The 26,550-nt window shown below is 45.4% G+C and overlaps 1 protein-coding gene and 1 long non-coding RNA gene across 2 annotated transcripts in view; one reads left to right on the top strand and one right to left on the bottom strand.

Annotated features, from left to right (window-relative positions):
* DCHS2 (dachsous cadherin-related 2) overlaps positions 1-19,666 on the bottom strand; it is a 311,921-nt gene extending 292,255 nt beyond the window's left edge. The window contains exon 1 of the mRNA XM_081543223.1: positions 14,875-19,666. Within this exon, the coding sequence (XP_081399349.1) occupies positions 14,875-16,890 (2,016 nt within the window). The 5' untranslated portion in view covers positions 16,891-19,666. The remainder of the gene's footprint in view (positions 1-14,874) is intronic.
* On the top strand, positions 18,314-26,312 carry LOC145526789 (uncharacterized). Its single transcript, XR_014069177.1, has 2 exons — positions 18,314-18,582; positions 23,520-26,312. It is a non-coding gene; the product is annotated as an uncharacterized LOC145526789 (long non-coding RNA).
* The last annotated feature ends 238 nt before the right edge of the window (positions 26,313-26,550 follow it).

A 26,550-nucleotide genomic window follows, 5' to 3' on the forward strand; every position in this document is an offset into this window, starting at 1 on the left:
GGGTCATAGGTGCCCTAGATCTGGTGAAAATGACCAGAGGTGAACTGTGGAAGAATGTCAGAGATCAGGCTATTCTAATCTTTATTTTCAACCAAGAAGGTCAAGGCATCCTCAAGGCCCAGAAGGCTCTAGCAGCTGTCCATGCTAAGAGGCAGACTAAATCTGGGACATAGTATTTAAGACAATGAGCTTTCCTAGAGTGCCATTTGAGGTACAGGTTCATATTTCTATCCATTTAACATGACTAGCCACAGAGGTTTTTAAAACAGGACACTGACCTTTCTTTCACTGTCACTTAGCTTTTCAGTTTGTGAGTGGTGAAGTGAAGATACACATAATAAACTTCCCTGGGAGTTTACCATGTGGCAGACAACACTCTCCACTCTGGGTACATATCATCTCATTTAATCTCCTCAATAGCCCTGTGAGGTCACTTCTATTATCATCTCCTCTTTATAGATGAGAAAACTGAGGCGTACAAAGGTTTCGGAACTTGCTCAAGACCAAGTTACAGAGCTGAAATCTAAACTCTGTTCTGTCTGGCTCTATAGGACAAGCTTTTAACCACTAGATCACTCTTCAGCTGTCCAAATTAAGGACATCTGAAAATCTTGAGCAGAAGTAAACCTTTTCCATCTTCTCTTTAGACAACATTCAAACACTTGATCAGTGGTGCAATCTGAAATCTGTCTTTTAATGGGAAAATGGTAAACCCTGAAATGAAGCTAACAGCATGCATGGGCTTTTTATAATAAAAGGAAATTCAAAACAGAATTTCTAAGAATGACAGTGCCCCATTGCATACACAGGGTAGGGCTAGTAGGCCCAGAGGCCACAGAGTCAAAAGGTAAAAGCACCAAGATTAAACAATCAAGATTAAGACATTTTTGTCTGTTTGATGCAATATCCCATCATAAGTGATCCAAGTTTGCAATTGGAGTACAAAATGAAGTAGGGCAAAGGTTAACAGAGTTTTCCCAAGAGAACACACTGGGCATAGCAAACACTCTCTTTCAAAAACAAAAGAGACAATTCTACAAATGGACATCACCAAATCAGTTCACTTCACTTGCTCAGTCGTATTCAACTCTTTGAGACCCCTCGGACTACAGGACGCTAGGCTTCCCTGTCCATCACCAACCACTGGGGTCTGCTCACAATCATGTCCATTGAGTGAGTGATGCCATACAACAATCTCATCCTCTGTCGGCCCCTTCTCCTCCCGCCTTCAATCTTTCCCAGCATCAGGGTCTTTTCCAACAAGGCAGTTCGTCACATCAGATGGCCAAAGTATTAAAGCTTCAGCTTCAGCTTCAGCATCAGTCCTTCCAGTGAATATCCAGGACTGATTTCCCTTAGGATTGACTGGTTTGATCTCCTTGCAGTCCAAGGGACTCTGAAGAGTCTTTTCCAACACCACAGTTCAAAAACATCAATTCCTCGGTGCTCAGCTTTCTTCATGGTCCAACTGTCACATCCATATATGGCTACTGAAAAAACATAGCTTTCACTAGATGGGCCTTTGTTGGCAAAGTAATGTCTCTGCTTTTTAATATGCTGTCTAGGTTGGTCATAGCTTTTCTTCCAGGAGCAAGCTTCTTTTAAATTCATGGCTGCCGTCACCATCTGTAGCGATTTCGGAGTCCAAGAAAATAAAGTCTGTCCCTATTTCCATTGTTTACCCTTTTATTTGCCATGAAGTGATGGGACTAGGAGAGGCCTGGCGTGCTGTAATTCATGGGGTCGCAAAGAGTTGGACACGACTGAGCGACTGAACTGATGGGACTAGAGGCCGTGATCTTTATTTTCTAAAAGTAGTTTTAAGCCAGGTTTTTCACTCTCCTCTGTCACTTTCATCAAGAGGCTCTTTAGTTTTTCTTCTGATTTTGGTATTGACATCAGCAAATGGTCAATACCAAAATCAGACTGATTATATTTTTTGCAGCCAAGGATGGACAAGCTCTATGCAGTCAGCAAAAACAAGACCAGGAGCTGACTGTGACTCAGATCATGAACTCCTTATTGCAAAATTCAGACTTAAATTGAAGAAAGTAGGGAAAACCACTACACCATTCAGGTATGAGGTAAATCAAATCCCTTACAGTTACACAGTGGAAGTGACAAATAGATTCAAGGGATTATATCTGATAGACAGAGTTCCTGCAGAATGATGGAGAGAGGTTCATAACACTGTACAGGAGGCAGATATCAAAACCATCCCCAAGAGAAAGAAAGGCAAAAAGACAAAATGAGGAGGCCTTACAAATATCTGAGAAAAGAAGACAAACTAAAGGCAAAGGAGAAGGAAAGATATATCCATCTGAATGCAGAGTTCCAAAGAATAACAAGGAGAGATGAGAGAGTCTTCCTAAGTGATCAATGCAAACAAAGAGAGGAAAACAAGAGAATGGTAAAGACTAGAGATCTCTTCAAGAAAATCAGAGGTAGCAAGGGAACATTTCATGCAAAGATAGGCACAATAAAGGACAGAAATGGCATGGACCTAACAGAAGCAGAATATACAAAGAAGAGGGAGCAAGAATACACAGAAGAGCTATACAAAAAAGGTCCTAATGACCCAGATAACCATGATGGTCTGATCACTCACCTAGAGCCAGACAATCTGGAGTGCAAAGTCAAGTGGGTCTTAGGAACCATCACTATGAACAAAACTAGTGGAGGTGATAGAATTCCAGTCAAACTATTTCAAATCCTAAAAGATGATGCTGTGAAAGGGCTGCACTCAATACGGCAGCAAATTTGGAAAACTCAGCAGTGGCCACAGGACTGGAAAAGGTCAGTTTTCATTCCAATCCCAAAGAAAGGCAATGCCAAAGAATGTTCAAACTACTGCACAGTTGCACTCATCTCACACACTAGCAAAGTAATGCTCAAAATTCTCCAACCCAGGCTTCACCAGTACATGAACCATGAACTTCCAGATGTTCAAGCTGGTTTTAGAAAAGGCAGAAGAACCAGAGATCAAATTGTCAACATCCATTGGATCATTGAAAAAGCAAGAGAGTTCTAGAAAAACATCTACTTCTGCTTTATTAACTACACCGAAGCATTTGACTGTGTGGATCACAACAAACTGAAAAATTCTTAGAGATGGGAATACCAGACCACCTGACCTGCCTCCTGAGAAATCTGTATGCAGGTCAAGAAGCAACAGTTAGTAGTGGACATGGAAAAACAGACTAGTTCCAAAACAGGAAAGGAGTATGTCAAGGCTGTATATTGTCATCCTGCTTATTTAACTTATACGCAGAGTACATCACGCAAAATGCCGGACTGGATGGAGCACAAGCAGGAATCAAGATTGCCGGGAGAAATATCAATAACCTCTGATACGCAGATGACACTACACTTCTGGCGGAAAGTGAAGAAGAACTAAAGAGCCTCTTGATGAAAGTGAAAGAGGAGAGCTAAAAAGTTGGCTTAAAGCTCAACATTCAGAAAACTAAGATCATGGCATCCGATCCCATCACTTCATGGCAAATAGATGGGGAAACAATGGAAACAGTGACAGATATTATTTTTGGCGGCTCCAAAATCACTGCAGATGGTGACTGCAGTCATGAAATGAAAAGACGCGTGCTCCATGGAAGAAAAGCTATGACCAGCCTTGACAGCTTATTAAAAAGCAGAGACATTACTTTGCCAACAAAGTTCCATCTAGTCAAAGCTATGGTTTTTCCAGTAGTTATGTATGGATGTGAGAGTTGGACCATAAAGAAAACTGAGTGCCGAAGAATTGATGCTTTTAACTGTGGTGTTGGAGAAGACTCTTGAGAATCCCTTGGACTGCAAGGACATCCAACCAGTCCATCCTAAAGGAGATCAGTCCTGGCTGTTCATTGGAAGGACTCATGCTGAAGCTGAAGTTCCAATACTTTGGCCACCTGATGCGAAGAACTGACTCACTGGAAAAGACCCTGATGCTGGGAAAGGTTGAAGGCAGAAGGAGAAGGGGACAACAGAGGATGAGATGGTTGGATGGCATCATCGACTTGATGGACCCAAGTTTGAACAAGCTCTGGAAGTTAGTGATGGACAGGAAAGCCTGGCATGCTGTGGTCCATGGGATAGCAAAGAGTTAGACACGACTGAGCGACTGAACCTCAGAACCCTACCGCATGAGTAGGGAACTACTGGAACCCTCTCCAGGATTCGGGGTGCTGGTGGAGTCATGGTTTAAGCCCCCCGAGGACCTCCCCCGGCCTCTTGCCTTCTCCAGCTCCAGTCATCTTTTCAAGGCAGCCTTGTCCTAGAGTTCCCTGTGACTGCCACTGGCCCACGTCTGCTCCAGCACCAGCCATCCTGCTAAGGTGGTCGTGGTGCCCTGCATTCCAAGGGCTGCCCCTGACCTGCACCCACTCCTGTCAAACCACCAGGAAAAGAAGTTCACACAGGGGCACTGCCACATAACACCACTCCTTCAAGACTGGGAGAGGGAGAAGTTCCGTCTACTTCATAGAAAAAAGAACCAGAAGTCAAACAAAATGAGGACACAGAGGAATAAATTCCAAACAAAAGAGCAAAATACAACCCCAGAAAAAAATAAAAAATTCTACTGAAATAGAGGTAAACAACTTATCTGACAAACAGTTCAAAGGAATGACCACAAGGATGTTCACCAAATATGGGGGAATGGAGGAACTTAGTGAGAACTTCAACAAAGATTAAGGAACTATAAAAAATAATCCATCAGAGAAGACTACCATCAAAAGTAGATTCCATCAGTGGTCCCCGACCATTTTGGCACCAGGGAAGAGTTTCATGGAAGATACTTTTTCCATGGACTGGTTTCAGGATGACCCATTGTGCACTTTATTTCTATTATTATTATTACATTGTGATATATAAGGAAATAATTATACAACTCACCATAATGCAGAATCAGATCATCAGGCATTAGATTCTCATAAGGCACATGAAACCTAGATCCCTCACATGGGCAGTTCACAGTAGAATTTACACTCCTATGAGAATCTAATGCCACCACTGATCTGCCAGGAGGCAAAGCTCAGGTGTTAAAGTGAGCAATGGGAAGTGGCTGTAAACACAGATGAAGCTTCGCTCACTTGCTCACCACCTGCTGTGTAGCCCAGTTCCTAACAGGTCATGTACCAGTACCGGTCCATGGCCTGGGATCTGGAGACCCCTGGATTAGCTGACACAAAAGAATGGATAGGCAATCTGGAATACAGAAGAGTGGAAATCACTTAATCAGGAGAACAAAAGAAAAAAAAAAAGGATTTTTAAAATGAAGATAGTTTAACATTCACATTTATAGGGGTCCCAGAAGGATTTCATCCTAGGATGGACACATGGACAAAAATGGTAAGGACCTAACAGAAGCAGAGGAGATTAAGAAGAAGTGGCAAGAATACACAGATGAACTATACAAGAAAGGTCTTAAGGACCCAGATAACCACGATGGTGTGGTCACCCACCTAGAGCCAGACATCCTAGAGTGTGAAGTCAAGGAGGCCTTAGGAAGCATCCCTACAAACAAAGCTGGTGGAGGTGATGGAATTCCAGCTGAACTATTTCAAATTCTAAAAGATAGTGCTGAAAAAGTGCTACACTCAATATGTCAGCAAATTTGGAAAACTCAGCAGTGGCCACAGGACTGGAAAAGGTCAGTTTTCATTCCAATCCCAAAGAAAGGCAATGACAAAGAATGCTCAAGCTACCACACAGTTGCACTCATTTCACATGCTAGTAAAGTAATGCTCAAAATTCTCCAAGCCAGGCTTCAGCAGTACATGAACCAAAACTTCCTGATGTACAAGCTGGGTTTAGAAAAGTCAGAGGAACCAGAGATCAAATTGCCAATGTTCATTGGATCATGGAGAAAGTTAGAGAGTTCCAAAAAAGCATTTACTTCTGCTTCATTTAGTACACTCAAGACTTTGACTGTGTGGATCACTATAAACTGTGGAAAATTCTTAGAGATGTGAATATCCAGACCACCTTACCTGTCTCCTGAGAAACTTATTTGGAGATCAAGAAGCAACAGTGAAAACCGTACACGGAACAAAGGATTTGTTCCAAGTTGTAAAAGGAGTATTACAACGCGATGCGTTTTCACTCTGCTTATTTAATTTATATGCAGAGTACATCATGCAAAATGCCAGGCTGGATGAATTACAAGCTGGAATCAAGATTGCTGGGGAAAATATCAAGAACCTCAGATATGCAAATGTTATCAATTTACTCAAAGAAAGTGAAGAGGAACTAGAGAGCCTCTTGATAAGAGTGAAAGAGGAAAATGAAAATACTGGCTAGAAATTCAACATTAAAAAAAAAAAACCAACTAAGATCATGGCATCTGGTCCAGTCACTTCATGGCAAATAGATGGAGAAAAAGTGGAAACAGTAACAGATTTTATTTTCTTGGGCTCCAAAATCACTGTGGATGGTACCTATAGCCGTGAAATTAAAAGACAATTACTCCTTGGAAGAAAAGCCACGACAAACCTAGACAGCATATTAAAAAGCAGGGACATTACTTTGCCAACAAGGTCCATATAATCAGATCTATGGTTTTTCCAGTAGTCGTGTATGGATGTGAGACTTGGACTATAAAGAAGACTGAGTGTCAAAGAATTGATGCTTTCGAATTGTGGTGCTGGAGAAGATTCTTGAGAGTCCCTTGGACAGCAAGGCAATCAAACCAGTCAATCCTAAAGGAAATCAGTCCTGAATACTCATTGGAAGGACTAATGCTGAAGCTCTAATACTTTGGCCACCCGATTTGAAGAGCTGACTCATTCGAAAAGACCCAAATGCTGGGAATGGTTGAGGGCAGGAGGAGAAGGAGGTGACAGAGAATAAGACTGTTGGATGGCAGCACTGTCTCAACTGACATGAGTCTGAGCAAACTCCAGGAGTTAGTGAAGGACAGGGATGCCTGGCATGGTGTCGTCCATAGGATTGCAAAGAATCAGACATGACTGAATGACTGAACAACGGCAATGTGACCTAGTAATTCCACTTCTGGTTATTTATCCAAAGAAAATGAAGACATTAATTAAAAAAGAAACATGTTCTTCCTTGTTCACTGAAGAACTCTTTACAATAGCTGACATACAGAAACAAAGTAGGTGTCCAACAACAGATGGATACAAAAGATGTAGCATATATACATGCATATATATATATATATATACACACACACACACATATACACTAGAATATTACTCTGCCATAAAAAGAATGAAATCTTGCCATTTGTGGCAACATGGATGGATCCAGAGGGTATTATGCTAAATTAAATATGTTAGAAAGAGAAAGGAGAAGGCAATGGTACCCCACTCCAGTACTCTTGCCTGGAAAATCCCATGGACGGAGAAGCCTGGTAGGCTACAGTCCATGGGGTCGCTAAGAGTCGGACACGACTGAGTGACTTCACTTTCACTTTTCCCTTTCATGCACTGGAGAAGGAAATGGCAACCCACTCCAGTATTCTTGCCTGGAGAATCCCAGGGACGGCAGAGCCTGGTGGGCTGCCGTCTATGGGGTCGCACAGAGTCGGACACGACTGAAGCAACTTAGCAGCAGCAGGAAGAGAAAGACAAATACCATGTGATTTCACTTGTATAATGTAAATTCGAAAAAGCAAAGTAAAACAGAAACAGACTTGTAAGTACAGAGAACAAACTGGTAGTTGCCAAAGGGGAACGGGGTGGGGGGATTTGTGAAATAGGTACAGGGGACTAATACATAACAGCTTCCTGTTATAAAATAAATAAGCCTCAGGGATATAGTGTACACACAGGAAATACAGTTGATAATATTGTAACAACTTTGTATGATGATGGATCATAACTGGATTTATTGTGGTGATCTTTTTGTAATGTATAAAAATATTGACTTACTATGCTGAACACCTCAAACTAATATCATATTGCATGTTAATTACAACTCAATACAAAAAAGACATCAAGTTGCTCTGTAGATCGGAATCATGCTCTGCACAGCTGAGAGGGGTCAGGTGATGACGCTGAGTTAAGTGTGGTACTTAGTGCCCCTGGGGTGAGCCCCTGAGGACCCATCACACCAAGGTCTTTGCCACAACTGTCATCACATTGCCTAGTCTTTCTGCGACTCTCACAGTGGTGTTTTTGTGGAAAGGATGAGGGAGAAGAATAGCTAGAAAAACAGTCATCTGAACCTTTCTTTAGGACGGGTGGGATTCTATAAACCCATAAGGAGATGTTACAAGCTTCCAATGTAAGGAAAACAGATTTCTCCCTTCACTGTAAGACACATACATCTAACTGAAAACTGAAAATTTGTAATTTTTTCTGCTACTTTTTCCATCTTTTCATGCCAGAGAATTTTATTTTAAATATCATTTTTAATTAGTCCTCAGCATCCATTATATCCAGCAAAATAGTTTTCTTTATCATTTCTATAAGTCTTTTTTACTAGCATTTAATAATAAATAACACATATCCAGCACCAAATGTGAATAAAGCATTATTTTAAGCATATACATACTAATTCATCACACACAAAAAAACTTTATGAAGCTGATGCCATCATTATCCATATTTCCCAGATGAGGACAAGAGGGACAGTGCCCAAGGTCACATGGGTAGTAAGGAGTGAGGCTGAGATTCAGTCCAGGTGCACTGACCCCGTGGTCTAGCTGTATCTTTCATCACTGCACAAAGCCTAATTTTAGTCTCCAAAGCTACGAACTTTTGACAGTGTAACATTAGTCATCTTTCTCTAGTTCTAGAACCAAGAACTAGACAAAGTGCTAGCAAGTTATATATTGAGTGTAGGTAGAGATGCATCCCACAGATTCCAGGATATACCCCTCCTATTACATAGCCAAACAAATTATATGATCATCTTCCTCAAGCAGGAAAAGGGGAAAGGAAGTACAGCCAGCTTACTGATCTTGGGCAGCAGCTGGAGGGGGAGAGGAGAGGAAGGATACCAAAATGAAGTTGGAGAGAATTCTACAGCCGGTCTCCAGTACCTAAAACAGATCATCTAGAACTTCCCTGGTGGTCCAGTGGGTAAGAGTTTGCCTGCCAATCAGTGTGCACAGCTTTGATCCCTGTTCTGGGAAGATTCCACATGTCACGAAGCAACTGAGCCCTGGTACTGCAACTACTGCCGCCCGCATGCCTAAGCCCATGCTCTACAACTAGAGAAGCCACCACGGTGAGAAGCCCACACTCCAAGCTGGAGAGGAGTCCCTGCTCACCGCAACTAGGGAAAGCCCATGTGCAGCAATCAAGACCCAGCACAGGCGTAAATAAATAAATAAATAATAAATCAAGTTACCAAAGCAAAGCCAGCAGCACACACAGTGCATGCAGGAACTGTAATGCAAGGCCAGCAGAAGAGAGATAATCAGAGAAGGTGACAGCTTGCAGGTAATCCAGACACATCCTGGAGATGGGCGCAAACAACCACTGTGGAAATTGCATACACTTTCAGCGCATGCGTACAGATAGGTCAGGTCCATTCACAAGAGCCGGAATAAGATAATGGTATACAGTAACAAATTCTATGACCATCACAGCTGGCACACAGGACGTACGTACATAAACTTGTATGTAAGATAAGCAGTAAGACTATGTCTGTAGTAAGGTAAGGGACAAACAAGGCAATTCAGACCATGAAATTCCAAAGGATCAATAATATAATATATGCAGGAAATTAACTTTACAATAAAGTTAATAGACACGCAAATAAAATATCAAGAAAGTAAAAACCTTGACTAGCTGTAACCCTGACTAGTAATTCTTTTTATTATGCTCTTCAATCCAATTTAACAAAAGTATTGATCTTCTAGTATATGTGATTGAGGACACTAGGAATTACAGGGACTCAAATGCCATTAAATTGCAACTGCACAAGGCAATCACACTCTATCATCTTACTAACACAGGTAAACAAGTGCAGTACCATAAGGAACTTTAAGAAAAGAGCTGGTCAGAACAAGGAAACGCTTAGAAGAAGGAGGTGGCCTTTGAGATGCACCTAAAATCTCTCCAGTGAAAAGGACAGGCAACGGAAGACAGGGAATGATGTGGGCAGAATGAGGGTGGTGATGATGGGTGTAAGTGAAAGGACCACAGTGAGAAACACTGCAGCCCTTGGCAGCTGGTGTGGTCAGATCTGGGGAGCAATCAAAGGTGTTAGGAAACATCTTCCTTAAGAGAGTACCTTAATCCCAGCCTGGCACTAGGACAGCCTCTTGAAAGAAGACCTCACACTGTTCCTAAGGACCACCTGCCTCAGCATCCCTTGCCATCATCACCACCCAGGCTTCAGGAGAGGGGCTGCGAGCCCTGGACACTTTGACTAAAGCTAATTAATAACCCCTCCCTTAAATCACTGCACCCCCAGCAGTGTTTTAGGTTCTCCACTTTTACATCCACAGTACAGCTGAGACAAAACCAACATATTTGGAAAGAATCTACTAAAGGCTAGGGATTGATAAAAGGGAAGAAACCCCAAAAGATATAATGAATCAGAAACAAGATAGAAGTTGGCCCCCTCAGCCCATAGAGCACAGTTGGTATCGGGCCTTCCCATCTCCCACATCTTCCCAAACGGTAGATCCCGTGTTTAATGACCGGGCACCCCTCACAGTCAGGCTCCTCAAATCTCCCATGCCCCACTGTGGGATCTCAAGACCTGCTTTTTACCTAATTAATGAAGTAGTCAATTATATGAGACCTGATCTTGCTCTTCACCCATACACTTCTCAACAATGAAAACCACAGCCACGCCAACAAACAGCAAAACCCATACCCCACACACATACCAAGTGCATAAACACAACTATAGAAAGGATCCATTAAAAAATATAGACAGTGTCTAAAAGGAGCTGATTAATGAAGACAGGGGTGGGGGCGTGAGAAAGAAAGAAAGAGTCGAAGGGAAATGACCTTGGTTTGTGAAGTGGTAGATTTTGAAAAGTCGAAAATTCATCCAGGCAGAGATACATAGCAGGTAAAGAAATGGTGCGCGCGCGTGTGTGTGTGTGTGTGTGTCGCTCAGTCATGTCTCTTTGGGAACCCATGGGATGTCCATGGAATTCTCTAGGCAAGAATACTGCAGTGGGTTGCCATTCCCTTCTCCCGGAGATCTTCCCAACACAGGGACTGGATTGAACCTGGGTCTCCTGCATTGAGGCAGATTCTTTACCATCTTAGACAGCCCTGGTGGCTCAGACGGTAAAGCGTCTGCCTGCAACACGGGAGACCCAGGTTCGATACCTGGGTCGGGAAGATCTCCTGGAGAAGGAAATGGCACCCCACTCCAGACCTCTTGCCTGGCAAATTCCATGGACGGAGGAGCCTGGTGGGCTACAGTCCATGGGGTTGCGAAGAGTTGGACTGAATGACTTCACTTTACCATCTGAGCTTCAGTTAATAAAGGAGGTTAACCCTAGGGATGCTAAAAAAAAAAAAAAAGTTGCAGTTCTGGAAATGTTTAAGTAGAAAGTATAAAAACGAGGCAAGGGAGAGGAAGAAAAAACCTTTGGGAATGCCTCTATCACAATGAGTAGGGGACACAAGAGGAAAAGAGGAATTGACAAGACAGAGACTCGGAGGATGCAAATGAGACAGAAGGTGGTAAAGAGGACACATTCAAGAAAGAGGAAGTGGGCAGTTTAGAGAATGAGGCAGGTTAAACTAAGAAAGCCCACTGGATAGGAAAGTAAAGAACACAGCTGCTTTTGGAGCTGCAGAATTTAGCACAGTGGTAGGGGAGGTCAGAACCCGGGCAAAAGAATGATCAGCAAGAAGGGGTGGGGCATATGCCTTCACTCGGAGGAAGCAGGGAGACAGGATATGGAGGACTTAGGACTCTACACTTGGCCGGTACCGAGAACTCGCCCATTATACTCACCGCTGCCTCTCCAGCACCAAGACCTATTCCTGGAACAGGTACCCAAGAAATTCTGTTCATGAAATGTTGCTTATTCAGTGAATGCTGTTGTTTGATTAAGAAAATGAATTAGTCAATGAATACAATACTAATATTTGAGGAAGGACAAGAGAATAATCTTGCTATGGCATGGTTGTGATTCAGGTATGAAGGCTGCAGTTACACTGTCCGAAGATCTAGTTTCAAGATACAAGCTGTTGATGCAGTTCTCATCTGTTGGATTTAGTGTGGGGCAGAGAGTGGCAGTCCCACCAGCGAGAGAGGCTGAAGTTAGTCTCTTTGACAGTCATCTGAAGAAAAAGAGAGTCTTTCAGTACTGGACATCATAACTCAGAGGAAAACACCAGGACAACTGCAGAAGAGAAATCCCTCCCTGCCTTGAACGTGAAAGCATCAAGACATGCTGAAAAGAGATCCCGGGGGTGGGGGTGGGGGTGCAGGTTGTCAAGAAGGGGCTCTCCATGTGGAGGGCGGTGGACAGCAAGGATCTAAAAGTCCAGATGAGTGCCCTCAGGGCTGTGAAAACCCTTTTGGCTAGAGGACACCCAACTCAGACTACTGGTTCTTGTCCTCTGTATTAAATCTGTTTGTTTTGACCCACACGTAAAGTCTTTGGAAAGTTCCATTCTGGGTCTAAGACTATGGAAGGGTTCAGCCGGCACTGGTGACCCTAAGCGGCAGTAAGAGCAGAAAAAGCCCAAGGATTAGAGCTCCAGACTAACCACCAAGACATCTTCAAGGTTCTGAGTTTATTTTATGAGGTGACATGGTATTCCCCTACAGGGAAGCCAAGAAAGGACTCCCCCCCCCCTCCTGTTGCTTCTCATTTTGTTTTTCCTTTGATTCTGACCAAGGAAAGTTGAGCAATTATGAGATCTAGAGAGAGAAACTGGCAGAGGACAACAGAAAGGTTCAGTTATAAGAACAGATAGAATGTAATTAAACAAAGCCCCAGGAAAAAGGAGAAGCCACGAGATCCAGAGAGCTGGGAAGGTTTGTTTTTACAAAGCAATACAAGGAAACATCAAGAGCAAAGAGGTGGCGAGCAAACGGAGGACAGGTGAGAAGCTGAGGTGACAGAGTCAGCCAGAGGGCTGACGCGGCACAGAAAGTTCACACAGCTGCTGTGGCGTGGCAGCCAGACAGCTGTGGATAAGCGGGTCTCTGTAATCTAGAGGGTTGTTGGAATTTCTAGAAATCCTAATCAGCACCATTTAATACTATCAATACCTACAGCAGTACTTGGTAACCTGAAGGGATTTTTGTTTGTTTCGTTTTGTTTTTGATTGAAGATGCAATCTTATACTTGAGCCAAGTTCAGTTCACCATAATGGATCCATACCCACATATCAAGTCATAATAATGGGATAAGCTCACACCTCATGGCACAGTCATCTCACAATTTTAAAAAGATTCTAGTCAAAAGAATTACAATTAATCCACTCTCCTTATTTTCCTTCAAATAGAGTTAAGTTGTACTGTTTTGTGCCAAGACGTTTAAGCTCTTTCAGATGAAAGAAATCTTAGAAATTATCTAGTGCAACCTCTCAACTCTAATGACTTCAGTTTTTGACATCTGTGGCAGACCTGATCAGTCCCCACTGGCAGCCTGGTGCTCCTCTCCGTTTCCCAGCCACCTTTGCGGTACACCATATAGCTAAGCTCTGACCAGCCGGACACTGATGGGCCTAATCTAAGTCACCCCCAGACCCGGCCCTACCTTGGACAGAGAAGGACCAGCCACCCCGCATCATAGCAGACTCTGCTTGAGATGTAAACAAACTTCCATCGGCATTCACAGATCTCTCTCTTTCAGCAGCAAGCATTAATTGATTTTCCAGCCTTCTTTTAATTACCTAGCAACTAATGAGTTGCCAATCATACCAGAGAAAGTGGTAGAGATTATTATCTATACCACTTATCTAATGTAACCACAGATACAAAGGATTAAAAAAAGACAGCAAACCAGTCATGTAACTCATGTTTAAAATATAGTGGCATCTTAAATTATGTAAAGGTTATTGAGACACGACTTATAAGGCTTAAAGCCTCACCCCCTGAGAACAAAGCAATAAGCTACAGAGGTCTTAAAACAACCCAGCCTGAGAGCTAGATGGCGCTTTACAGCTTTGACCACTAGGTAGCCTCTCAGGCTCGAGTTATTCATTCAAATCATCTTGGTGTAAATAAAACAGTCTTGGAAATCCAATTTGTTATCTCACATCAGATAACTTCAGATAACTACTAGGAAATGGGAAGCCATAAGAATTACTGCTAGAAGGGTGCATATTACAACATTCTGAGATCCATTTGTTAAGGATATCACCCATTTTATAAAGGATGATTGAAACTTGCCCCTCCTCAGAGTCTTGAAGACATCATTGCAGGATTCAGCCAACAACTGGTAATAATGATGTGGTATCCTCAACTAGTTCTTGTAAGTTTCCACAGAAGGTAGGACAATGTGTAATATGTCTCTGTAAATGGTTACTCAAAAGAGTTTCAGTGTTTAAGGCCATCCACTTGCTTATTTGAAAAACTGACATGTGAGGGCCACCTTACTCCCCCAATGTGCACATAATGATGTTCAAACACACATGTCACTGCCATCTACACACTGTTCAGAAGCAAAACTGAGAATGGGTGGTTCCTCCCAAACCAATTTGGGTGCTCATATCCAGACAGAGGGAAATCAGAATTCCACAGGCAAAACCATGTGAAGCGGAAAGGATCCTAAAAGCGACCATTCAGTTCAAGCCCCAGTAGAAGGGCTAGATGCCAGGAGGGCTCCCATTCATCTCCCTGCAGAGCAGGAAGCAGAGCCCATGCTCTCTGCTTTCTGAGCTTGAGTATAACTATCCACATCACACACACAAAAACATCCTTTCTGAACTTACTCACAACTTCTCCATCGATCCACAGGCCTGATGCACTCACCTGCAGAAAGCAGTGCCCGACGGGGGCGTGCTCCGGAAGGGTGGCATTGTACACCTGCTTCAGGAAAATGGGCTCGTTGTCATTCACGTCGTCCACAGTGATGCTCACCAGGCAGGTGGCCGAGAGCGGGGGCTCTCCGAGGTCTTGGGCCACCACTATCAGTTCTATGGCCTCCTGGGCCTCTCGGTCCAGGCTCCGGGTGGTGCTGATCACACCACTATTGGGATCAATGATGAAGGATGGTCCACACTCAGCGGTGGGCCTCAGAGCCTCTGGGTTGCAGAGAGTGGGGAGAGGGACCAGCGCGTAGCGCAGCCTGGCATGGTCCGTGCCAGGCTCATCTGCATCGGAGGCGCTGACGCACAAGACCGCGGTGCCTGGAGCCGCGGCCTCGGACACCGAGGCCCAGTAACGCTCCTGGCTGAACAGAGGCGGCTGATCATTGAGGTCAGCAACCCGGAGCAGCAGCGTCTCCTCAGTGCTCAGCGGCGGGGATCCCGCATCTGTGGCCACCAGTCGCAAATCATACAGGTCCCGGCTCTCCCTATCTAGGGGCCCCTCGACGCAAAGGAAAAATACTCCTGGGGAGCCTCCGGACCGCAGTACAAAGGCTCCCTCACCGCCCTCCAAGGTCAGCGAGATGCTCCCAACTCCAAGCCCTCCACTGAGCTCCCCGGCGGCCTCCTCTTCCTTCTCTGGGTCACCTTCCGCGTCTGACACCGAGACCCGAGCCACATAGTCGCCGACTCGAGCGCCCTCGAAGACGCGTGCGGTGCCTCCTTCGGTGAGGAAGAGTACGTGAATGGCGGGCCGATTGTCATTCACGTCCAGCACCGCGATGGACACGCGCGCGGTGGCGACCTCGGGCTCGGCGCCTCCGTCGCGGGCCTCCACCACCAGCTGGTGCCAGGCCAGCGCCTCGCGGTCCAGCGGCCTGTGCACCCGCACCACCCCGCTCAGCTCGTCCACCACGAAGAAGGCCGCGTCGCCCAGTGTCCCGCCGCTACCACTTGCCCCGGGCGCCTGCCGGGAGCGGATGCTGTAGCGCACGTGGCCGTTGGGCCCTAGGTCACGGTCGGTGGCGCGCACGCGACAGACCTCGGTGCCGGGCCGAGCGTCCTCGCGCACTGCGGCGCGGTACTCGCTCTCCTCAAAGACCGGAGGATTGTCGTTCTCATCCAGCACGCGCAGTTCCACTCGCAGGCGGCCGGTGCGCCGCGGGCGACCGCCGTCCCAAGCCTCGATCTGCAGCTCGTGTGCCGCCACCGCCTCGCGGTCCAAGCGTCGAAGCAGCACCACGTCTAGGGGCTCAAGGGGCGACGAGGACGGCGGCGACGGTGGCGACCCCGGGGCCCCGTAGCGCAGCTGGAAGAAAGGTCCTGCGGGGTCCTCAGACAGGTTGGACGGTTGCACCAGGGTGTAGCCCTGTATGCTGAAAAGCCCAGCGTCTGGGTCTCGGGCGCCTGGCAGGCGGAAGGCGGTACCTGGTGGGCTGAGCTCGGAGACGTTGAGTTGCAGGGAGTCCAGAGGAAAGCGGGGCGAGTGGTCGTTCACGTCGTTGACTTGGATCTCCACCTGCACCACCGCGCCCAGCAGCGTGGCGGCCACGAAGCTGTAGTGGTCGCGCCGCTCCCGGTCCAGGCGCCGCGCCGTACGGATAATGCCCGTGTCCGGGTGCACTTGGAAGTCGTCCAGCAGCGGAGAGTCATCGGAATCCTCCGACAGAAAGAAGCCGCCCCCCTCTTGCTGCTGATGCGTGGCCGGCAGCCCCGCGCGGATGTCGCCGACCAGAGTGCCCGGAGGAAGGCCCTCGTCCACGGAAAGGCTGAGGTTGAACACCTGGGCAGACGAGCCCGAGGCCGCCCACAGCCACGCGTGCACGCAGAGCCCAAGCAGGAAGCGCTGCGCCGCGGCGCCGCCGCCCTGCCGCCCGCGGGGTGACCCTCTGCTTCCAGCGAGCAGGAGGCGCTTCCAGGCTGCACGCCCTTCACCCATCCTCCGCCCTGAAGGGCTCATTTCTCCGCCAGCTCCTTGGGAAGGCTCCCGGGTGACTGCTAGCTTGTGGCGGAGTGGCAGAAAAATCCAGGAGCCTCTTCGGTGTCTGAGCCAAAGAAGAAAAGACTTTGTTTGGCAAACAAACCGACAGACGCAGGAGTTCCCTCGGTTACATCTGCAACTGGTGAAGACGTCCTCCGCCCGCAGCTGGCGCAGACAGGCCGGGGGAGCTCGAGACGCTTCTGCCGCTGTCAGCCACCTTTTGAGCCCCTGGATCTCTTTAAACGAGTCTCATCTCTTTTTCTCTCTCCTTTTATTCCTTTTACATCTGTTCCTTGTTCTGTTCGGCGGGTTGCTTCCCCCGGGTAAAGTCAGGTGCATTATTTCCTTTGCCAAAAAGGATGAAATTATTTAAAGCGCGCACACACGGAGAAGCTGGGGCTCGGGCCGGCAAAGAGGGGAAGGGAAGGGCGGGAGGGCGCGGGGCCGGAGCGGGAGGGAGGAAGGGAGCGGCGGATCCGACTGCAGCGCAGTCAGAGGCTCCAGGGGCGGCCGCGCCCGTCGCGTCTCGGGGCGCCGGGGCCGCGCGGCTCCCCCCGTTCTCCTCCGCGCGCCGTGACGCGGCCGCACAGTCGGGCGAACTCCCACCTGCGAGGCGCAGCTGCAGCCGGGCACGTTCCAGGTCAGGCTGGGGGTGGAGGAGAGGAGAGCAAACGGAGATGCGGACCGTAGGGCGGGTGGGAATCGCGCAGGCTGGGCTAGGCGCGCAAGTGGCTAGGGGTGGGGAAGGCGAGGGGCAGCCCTCCCCGTTCTATCCCTGAGACTGGCTCTGCGGCGGGCCTGACGCTGGGGAGCTCCTGCCGAGCGGAGAGGGCGGGGGGTTATCATTACACTGCGGAGCCAAACTTGTGTTCTCCATGTGGCGAGAAAGACTCATCCCCGGCGGAAGGACGGATGGAGTCCAAGGCCGATGCACAGCTGGGGCCAGAATGACTGCAAAGGGGGCGAAGGCGGAACTTGGAAAAACCTTCGAGAAACCCCGAGAAATCTGTGGCACACATGTATGCCGCGCTGCCACTCGGCGCGACGTGTGAGCGACTTATCACTCCCCTTTGCTACCGGGAATGACGACAATAGATTCGGCTTGCGAGCATTGTTTATGCATTCAGCGCCATCACAACACTTCCAGGATGGTTTACGATTCTGATTTATGGGCAGAAAGACGCGATAGCCGAGGCCATCACCTTCCCCAGCTCCACCATCGCCGCTGAGCAGGGAAGTTTGCCGGCGGAGCAACTGCTGATACCACTTTGAAAACAGCTTGTGTCTGAGCCGGAGATTATCAATGAATTGCCATAGTCGCGAGTTTCCCTTCAATTATCCGTAATAATGGTAAAAATTGATAAACTGCCTCTCTTAAAACATGCCCGAGGAAAGACTCTGCCCTCTTAAGGACGGCTTGCCATATTTAGCAGATGGTTTCTGCAGTTTTCCATTTGGGCCAGAGGAAAGGCTTAATTTCCTCGATACTGTTGGTCTCCATTGTTGCTGTTTATTCCCTAAGTCCTGTCTGACTCTCGAGACCCGATGGACTGGAGCGCGCCAGGCTCCTCTGTCCACCGAATTTCCCAGGGAAGAATACTGGAGAGGGTCGCCATTTCCTCCTCCAGGGGAACTTCTGACCGAGGGATTGAACCCACATCTCCTGCATTGGTAGGTGGATTCTTTATCACTGAGCCATCAGGGAAGCCATTTAAGGAGCACCAAAAGCCCTGAGTAGCTGTCCCTTACAGCAAGATGTCTTTTTAATATATACATAATTGCTAATCTACAGCCACACCATCATCCCTATGGCTGATAAAATAACAATGAATTTATTTTATAGCAGACACTTTCATATGTATGGAGACATTATTGAAACAAATTCAATGTCTCTTCACCAATATCTCTCTTTTCCATTGAGATTGGTTAGCAGTCTTTAGTCTCCTTTAACCTCAGCCTCTGAAATCTCACCCTCACTAGGCCCCTGTCCCTTTGTAAGTGATCCTCAAGCAAGCATCCGGACTGATATTTTTAAAACTAACTCAAATCACGGTCATGCACCCCCCCACTCCACCCTCCCTCTTAGAACCTGTCTATATATTTCCATTATACTTGGATTTTAATTCAGACTCCCTTCAAACAGTACAGGACTCTACCCAGCATGATGCTATCCACCCTTCTGGCCTCACAGCTGTACATCCAACTCTACTGCCTTCTTTCTGATCTTAGTGCCTATTGTGGACTGAACACTTGGGTCTCCTTCAAAATTCATGCGCTGAAACCCTGTTCCCCACCCAGTGTGATGGCTTTAGGAGGGCAAGTTTTGAGGGTGATTACTTGAGGTCATTGGAAGGTCTGATGTTGAAGCTGAAACTCCAATACTTTGGCCACCTCGTGCGAAGGGTTGACTCATTGGAAAAGACCCTAATGCTGGGTAGGATTGGGGGCGGGAGGAGAAGGGGACGACAGAGGATGAGATGGTTGGATGGCATCACCATCTCGATGGACATGGGTTTGGGTAGACTCCGGGAGTTGGTGATGGACAGAGAGGCCTGGCGTGCTGCAATTCATGGGGTCGCAAAGAGTCGGACACGACTGAGCGGCTGAACTGAACTGAACTTGAGGTCATGGGATTAGTGCCTTTATGTGAATGAGGAAGAGGACCTGAGCTCTCTGCTCCTCACCACGTGATGGTAGAAAAAGCCAGCCGCCCACAAATGGGAAGAGGTCCTGCACCAGAACACAGGCATGCTGGCACTCTGATCTCAGACTTCCAACCCCGGAACTGTGAGAAACAAGTGTCTGTTGTTTCTAAGCGACCCCCCACCCCCACCCCAGCATCGGTGACTCAGTGGAGATGAATTTGAGCAAACTCAGGGAGATAGTGAAGGGCAGGGAAGCCTGGCGTGCTGCAGTCCATGCGGTCACAAAGAGTTGGACACGACTGAGTGATGGAACAACAGCAGTCTGTGACACTTTGTTACAGCAACCTGAGCAGACTAAGACAGCTTGTACATCTGAATTGTGAGACCCTTCCTGTGCCTGGGAGTTCTTTCTTCTGATTTGTGAGGATCTGGCGGTTTCTCATTCAGGTCTCATTTCAAAGACCAGCTGTTTGGAGAACTTCCTTGACCACCCTACCTACCCCAAGTAGCTTCTCCACCTTAAACCCTGCAACCTTACATTAGGTTTCATTCACAGTGTCTATCAGCACCTGAAATTAGTATGTTTTAGTCTTTTGTTTATTAGATTATTGTCATCTCAACCCTCTTCAGGCACTTTAAGTGCTGCTTTATCCCAGAACCTAGAAGAGTACCTACCACATAGTGTGGCTTTATTCTCTAAATGTCTGTTGGATGGATGACTGAATGGATGGTTGTTGAACTGAAGAATAGATGGAAAGATGAGTTGTTGAAGTGGGGGGCGGGGGAGAGGTTGAAGCCATAACTCAGAATTAATTGGTGTGAGATCATTTATTGTGATGAATTGTATCTTCTCAGTTTACTCATTTTGAACATTCTATGGAGCTTTATACTTGTTTTTGAACTTCTTCAATTTATTTTGCTAACTATATCATTATCAAATATTTACTTGAGTCTAAAAAGAAGATGAGCTAGTTTTTCCACATCTTTCACTGACATGTTCACTGTAAACAGTGGTCTAGTTTAGAAACAAATGGGAAATCAGGAACTTGAAACGTCCATTTTCCCGCTCGTTTTTAGGCTTTCTCTTTCATCATGTACAATTCAAGGTCTCCTGCCCATTTCACAGTGTCCTTTATTGAATTCCTGAGTAGCCTTCTAGAATTAAGAATTCAATTTAGTTGAGTAAAAGAAATAAAAGTATTTCTCAAGTATGCAAAAAGTAATTTTATATAGCACAGGAGTCAACAGCCTGCTAGAACTAGGTCCAGATCTGACCCTCCTGAGAGAAACATCAGGGTATAACTAACAACAATTTGGGTTTTGAAGCTGGGCAGCACTGGTTCTGCTCTATAATTTGGGGCAAGTTATTTCAATCTCGATAAGCCTCAATGTCCCCTTCTCTAAACTGAGGATTAAAATATTTAGCTCTCAAGGATGTTATGAGCCTTAAAGGAGGCAATGTATGTGGACTAGCACATAGAAAGCATCCATAGATGCCACTTATCTTGTCCTCTGCTGTTTGCTTGATTAATATTTTAGGGGTAAATGTTTGGGGTCAAATGTTTGGGGATTATCAGTAATATCAAACTCTGACTTCTTAGCCCCTTGAGTATTAGGAGAGAATATAAAATTCCTAGATTCATAAACAGAAATTATCATGGGCAGAAATAGCAGATTTTCCCTTGGTGATACTTGGTTTAAGTAGTACAGGAAGTCCATCATCAAAAACTTTTTCTCCCAGTCTGTAGATAGTCCATCACTTTGTAATAGTTAACTTAAATAGTCTAAATAGATAGTAAGGGCCTGAAGAATCTCACATGAACCCTTCAGGAAAGGAATTATAATGATTATCCCCATCTTACAGATGAAGTAACTGAGGTTCAGGGCACTGCAAATAACTTGATCAAGTCGTATAAGTATATAAGTGGCGGCACACCTGTTCACGGTTTTCTGAGAACTTCACTCGTCATTTATCATCTCTGTGACCTTCGTTTATCATCTTCCTGCAAATCTGTCATGCTTGTCATGCTTCTGAGTTCTCATTGAAATCCATACAGTGAGATAGTGAGAGTTTTTGAAAGACCTGGGAGAACTACAAAAAAAAAGAACTTTGGACACGTGCTTGGGTGAATGGTGAAATGGCACAGGAGATGAGCCTCAGTGGAGTGGCCCCTTCGGAACGCAACAGGAAGAAACCAACTATTTAGAAATGGTACTAAAGGCGTTCCACATGTGTGGAATGTGGAGGGGTTTCTTCCCTTCTGCTTCTCCAAGGGGAAGACCCTCTGAAGTTAGCAGGGATGCTATGCCTGTAGGGAGGACCCTTGCCATCTTTGGTTCATATGCCATCTTTCTAAAAAGATGAACTGAAGAGTGTTTGGAGTGTTTAATTCAGGGTTAAATTTTATATAGCAATTTGGCTAGGCCATGGTTCTGAGCCCTTCAGTCAACCACTAGTCTAAATGTTGTTATGAAGGTGTCACATAGATGTGATTAAGATCTATGAGGAGGGAGATAATCTTAATGATATGGTGGCCCTCACCTTATCAGTCAGGTGAAAGCCTTATGAGCAAAATCTAAGGTTTTCCAGAGAAGAAGGCATTGTGCCTCAAGACTGTAACTTAGAGATCCTGCCTGAATTTCCATCCTACTGGCCCGCCAGCCCCCACAGTCCTTTAAGCCAATTACTGTATGTTTCTTGGTTCTGTTTCTCTGGAGAACTCTAATACAGAGCTTTATAAAAGGAAGTGATTTAGTGTCTAATATCAAAGTCTGTGTCTCATATATACATATATCTTGTGTTCATAAAGATTTAAAGTCATGATCCTGGACATGATGAGGATCTTGTCCAGATAGGTAATACATCTAGATAATGCAGCACACCTCCCTACCTTAGGACATAACCCATCCAAAGAGATAAGTGATAGTTTTTTCCTTCTCTTTGGTTTTGAGAACTGATTCTATACATATCCATTCTCTTTTCTCAACCCAGCAGAACATGATTTAATTTTATAGAGTATTGGTCTCTGTTTTTGGTATCAATGTATAATTATTTCCTCTGGTTCTTTGGGAAGATGGAGAAAAATGGGTCTATAATTTCTTTATAGCAATATTTCATCATATGGTTGGGGAGAAGTATAATATGGCTTATCATTAAGTAGATCTGGGTATACTATATCAAATCATATTTTTCAAATCTAGTAGAAGGTGGAATGTAAGAGTTACATACTAAAATTCTCCCTACATTTGAAGATTATGGTATCAGTAGGCCTGAGACAGAAGCCCTAGCTAAAGTAATTTCTGCCCAATTTTTCCCAAGTTTTCACTCTCTCCTAAATTATTATCCCTCCCAGTAACTGGTAAGGCATACCAACTTCTCCCCACTCCATTTACCAGGTCCCAGATGGCCTACAAAGGCCAATCAAACCTGTTCAAACACATGGCCTTTAAAATCTGACTTTTTTGACTTGTCTTTGATGCGCGCGCGCACACACACACACACACGCGTGCATGCACACATCTTGCTTTCCCTGAAAGCCTTTCTTCAGATGAAATGATCCCAGCTTCTTATTTCCCCAAACCTTTAATCATTTTGTTTCTGTTCTATGAACTCTTTCCAATTTCCCTACGTGTTGTACAAGATGTGGAAACCAAAACCACACACCATTTTCTAACAGGATCTGTGCATTGCCAAATCTAGGGAGGCTGACTTACTTTTTCAATCAGCAATCAAAGCCAAGTCCAACAGGTTCTTAACAAGTAGGTGACTGAACAGGTGTGACACCCCCATTCCAATAAAGCAGTGCCTTGTGAGTAGATAATTATTCAGTGTGGAAAGATAATTGACTTGCTTTCACAAAAAGGGATTTTTAGAATATTCATGTATTTGTGTAAGGCGGCATGAAGGATTTAGCTAGTGAAGAAAGAGATAAACAGTGTTTAATCCTGTCCATATTTTTCTAGGTGTAATTGCTCTTTGTGTGAAATAAGGGAAGCCGATCTGTTTCCTGAGACAAAGCAAAGTTCACTGAAATACATATACCTAATGTATCTTACAATAATTCCAGGCAAGAGAAAGCAAAGGAAATACCCAGGGCCCTGCCAATCCCACAAATATTCAGTGAGAAAAACACCTGGATTCTCCCCAACCCACAGCTGTTCAGTGGAAAATGCCTGGATCTCATTGAAACAAGGCAGTCAAGGAAAAGAGCCACATCCGGCCTGGTGTGTCTCCTCAATACGACAGGCACACATGAATCCTATTTGATCAAGACACGGTTATTTTGGAAATAAGTAGATCGTGCTGGACAAGCATGGTTCATGACTAGCACACACAGATGGAGATGTACTGGGTACAGATATTATCTATGAGAATTCCCTCAATGCATAGACATTTGGTAAGAAAACTTGTGCCACAGATTTTTGCTATGTCAATATCTCGGCTCTTTTTCTCATGGAACATATGTGGATCTGGCAGCGCTGCTGCTTGATCAAGTTTGCCTGGATCACACAGGATCTAACTGTTTTGCCCTGACTCTTTAGATTTAGCAGTGTGTGTCTGCAAAGAGAAAGGCAAAGCTGAGTGTCAACCTTATTCATTAGTATGATCAACAACACAGTAGTGAAATCACAATAGAAATGTTCCAGGCCTTTCTGAAAACATGTGAATTAAGGAAAAAACTTTCATCTCTATCATCACAATTTACATTTTGTGCATATTTTCATCTTTTTTGAACATAAACATCTGTGTCTAAGGCAACATTTTCATTACATTTTCCAAAAAATTTTCAGCAATTCATGATAAAATACTACGATCAGTCCTGAAACAAACCTGAAAATTAGGCAGATATTTACACAAATAATCATTGAATTTATCTACTTCAAGGCATACAGTTTTCTTATATCTACTATAATTTATAAGGAGTGGATCAGTGCTTAATAGTTTTAAAGATGTTTTTAAATTGCAGTCCAAGCAAATCCTAAGGAGACAGCTTATGCTTTAAGAAGCCACAGACTTGGATTCTGAGGGCTCTAGAACCTTGAGGTCCTAGGAGTCTCTTCTACTCAGCAAATTTCCCAAGAAACAGGACTGCCATCCCTGGAGAGGCTGTGGTAGAAACTGCTCCATGAGTTCAGGGGCTCCTCAGCTTTTTTCTGTTGACTGCCAATTTCTTATTTCCTATAACTATTTGTATCCAGTGCAAAAAGGAGAGAGAGAAAGAGGAATGAAATTCCAGAGGCTCTTGCCTTGGCAAGATGCGTTCAGTTAATAAACCATCCTCCTGCAGGAAAGCAGGCCTGAATCCCACGGTCAGCGATCTTCTTCCTGACCGCTGCACCCTGTGTTTTAACCATCAGCTGAACTCCTGGGTACCTCAGCAGGAACATGATTGCCTTTGCTGGAGTTTCTCTTGAAAGACCACTTCCTGTCTCTGTAAATATATTTTTTTTCCTCTCTGCTTTCATGGGCTTTTATCTCTAACCCTTTGCTTTATTTATAAACCCAGCTTCTAAGATTTTGCTGTGTGTTTCATCTTCAAGATCTTCTTTGAAGGCCTTCAGCCTCTTGTCTCATGTGTTTTTATTCACCTGCTTCACCTGTGGCTTTTGTTCACTTTTCTTTCTTTCTTTTAATCCTTCAGCTCCAATCTAGGCATAATGGGGAAGCTTAGATATAACAGCCATAAAAAAAATGCAGTATAGAGGAAATGCTTAAAAACCCAAACGATAAAAACCTTCACAGGACACAGATGAATGTTAAAAGCTTGGAAGCAAACAGCAGCAATCTGACAGGCTCATTTGCGAGCAGGTGTGCAGCGCAGCTCGTGAGGGAAAAGGCAGAGCTGTACCGGGCTGCAGAGTGGCCACAGCTGCCAACCCTGAACTTTGCAGGTGCCCAGAGAGAAAGATTTCAGTAACCCAGCCCTTCCTCTGCAAGCATGTCACCAGCAACAAAGCCATGGTCACAGATCCTGGTAATCTGAAGGATTATTCGGGACCTCCCTTCCCCCTGCTCCTAGACAAGGAAGACATCCATGCCTTAATCCCAAGAAATTTGCATGACCAAAGGGACTTTGCAGATGAGGATTAAATTACAGACCTTGATGTGGGTAGATTGCCTGGATGGGTCTTTATGAGTGAAAAAGGAGTCTGAGAAGGAGATGGGACAATGGAAGCAGAGATCAGAGATCAGCAGGAAGGGACTGTGTGGGAAAGTATTCAGGCAGCCTCTGGTACCGAGTCCAAGCTCGCTCTCCTTGTAGCACAAAAGGCCAATGAAGGGGAGAAGCTGGCAAACCAATGTCTCAAAAGGGTGCCAGGTTCTTTTACAGATCAGAGATGGGGAGAAGAAAGGAAACAAAGTAAAAAGGCCATTAATGTTACAAATATCTTCTAAAGTGAGGGAGGGAGATGTGTTGATTTCCTCCTTCCTACCATCTACATACAGGACAGAGCTCTGAACAAACGCGTTTCAGGTTAACAGACAGAGGGGAAGGATTCTCTGAGGCAGGCCATTATATATAATTATAATAACAAAAGCAATGAAAAGCCAGACAAAGGAAGTTCCAACATGGAGTCAGAATTGACTTCTCCCTGCAACACCTCTAGAAGCTGGAAACGACAAGGAAACAGATTCTCCTCTAAGCACCCAGAAGGATCACAGCCCTGCCAACATCTCTATTTTAGCCCAAGGAGACCTGTGTCGGACTTCTAACCTCTTGAACTGTGAAATAATACATTTGTGTTGTTAGGCCATGAAGTTTGTGGTAATTTGTTATAGCAGCAATAAGAAACTAATACCTCCCTGGATTGTACCAAGGTGTAGGGAAAGAGCAAATTAGCCAAGATGGCATGGTCAGGCTCCCCAAAGTCTGTTGCTTTTGCCCCACGTGTTGTAAACAATGACTATATAATAGCCGAGCTCGTTTATAGCACCACGCATGCGTGTCACGAGGGCCTCGCTCGGTCACGGGCCGCTTCGTGCTGTAGGCGT

This window comes from Giraffa tippelskirchi, chromosome 11 (genome assembly GCF_054371585.1).
Source record: "Giraffa tippelskirchi isolate mGirTip1 chromosome 11, T2T-mGirTip1v1.2.pri, whole genome shotgun sequence".
Taxonomy (NCBI): domain Eukaryota; kingdom Metazoa; phylum Chordata; class Mammalia; order Artiodactyla; family Giraffidae; genus Giraffa; species Giraffa tippelskirchi.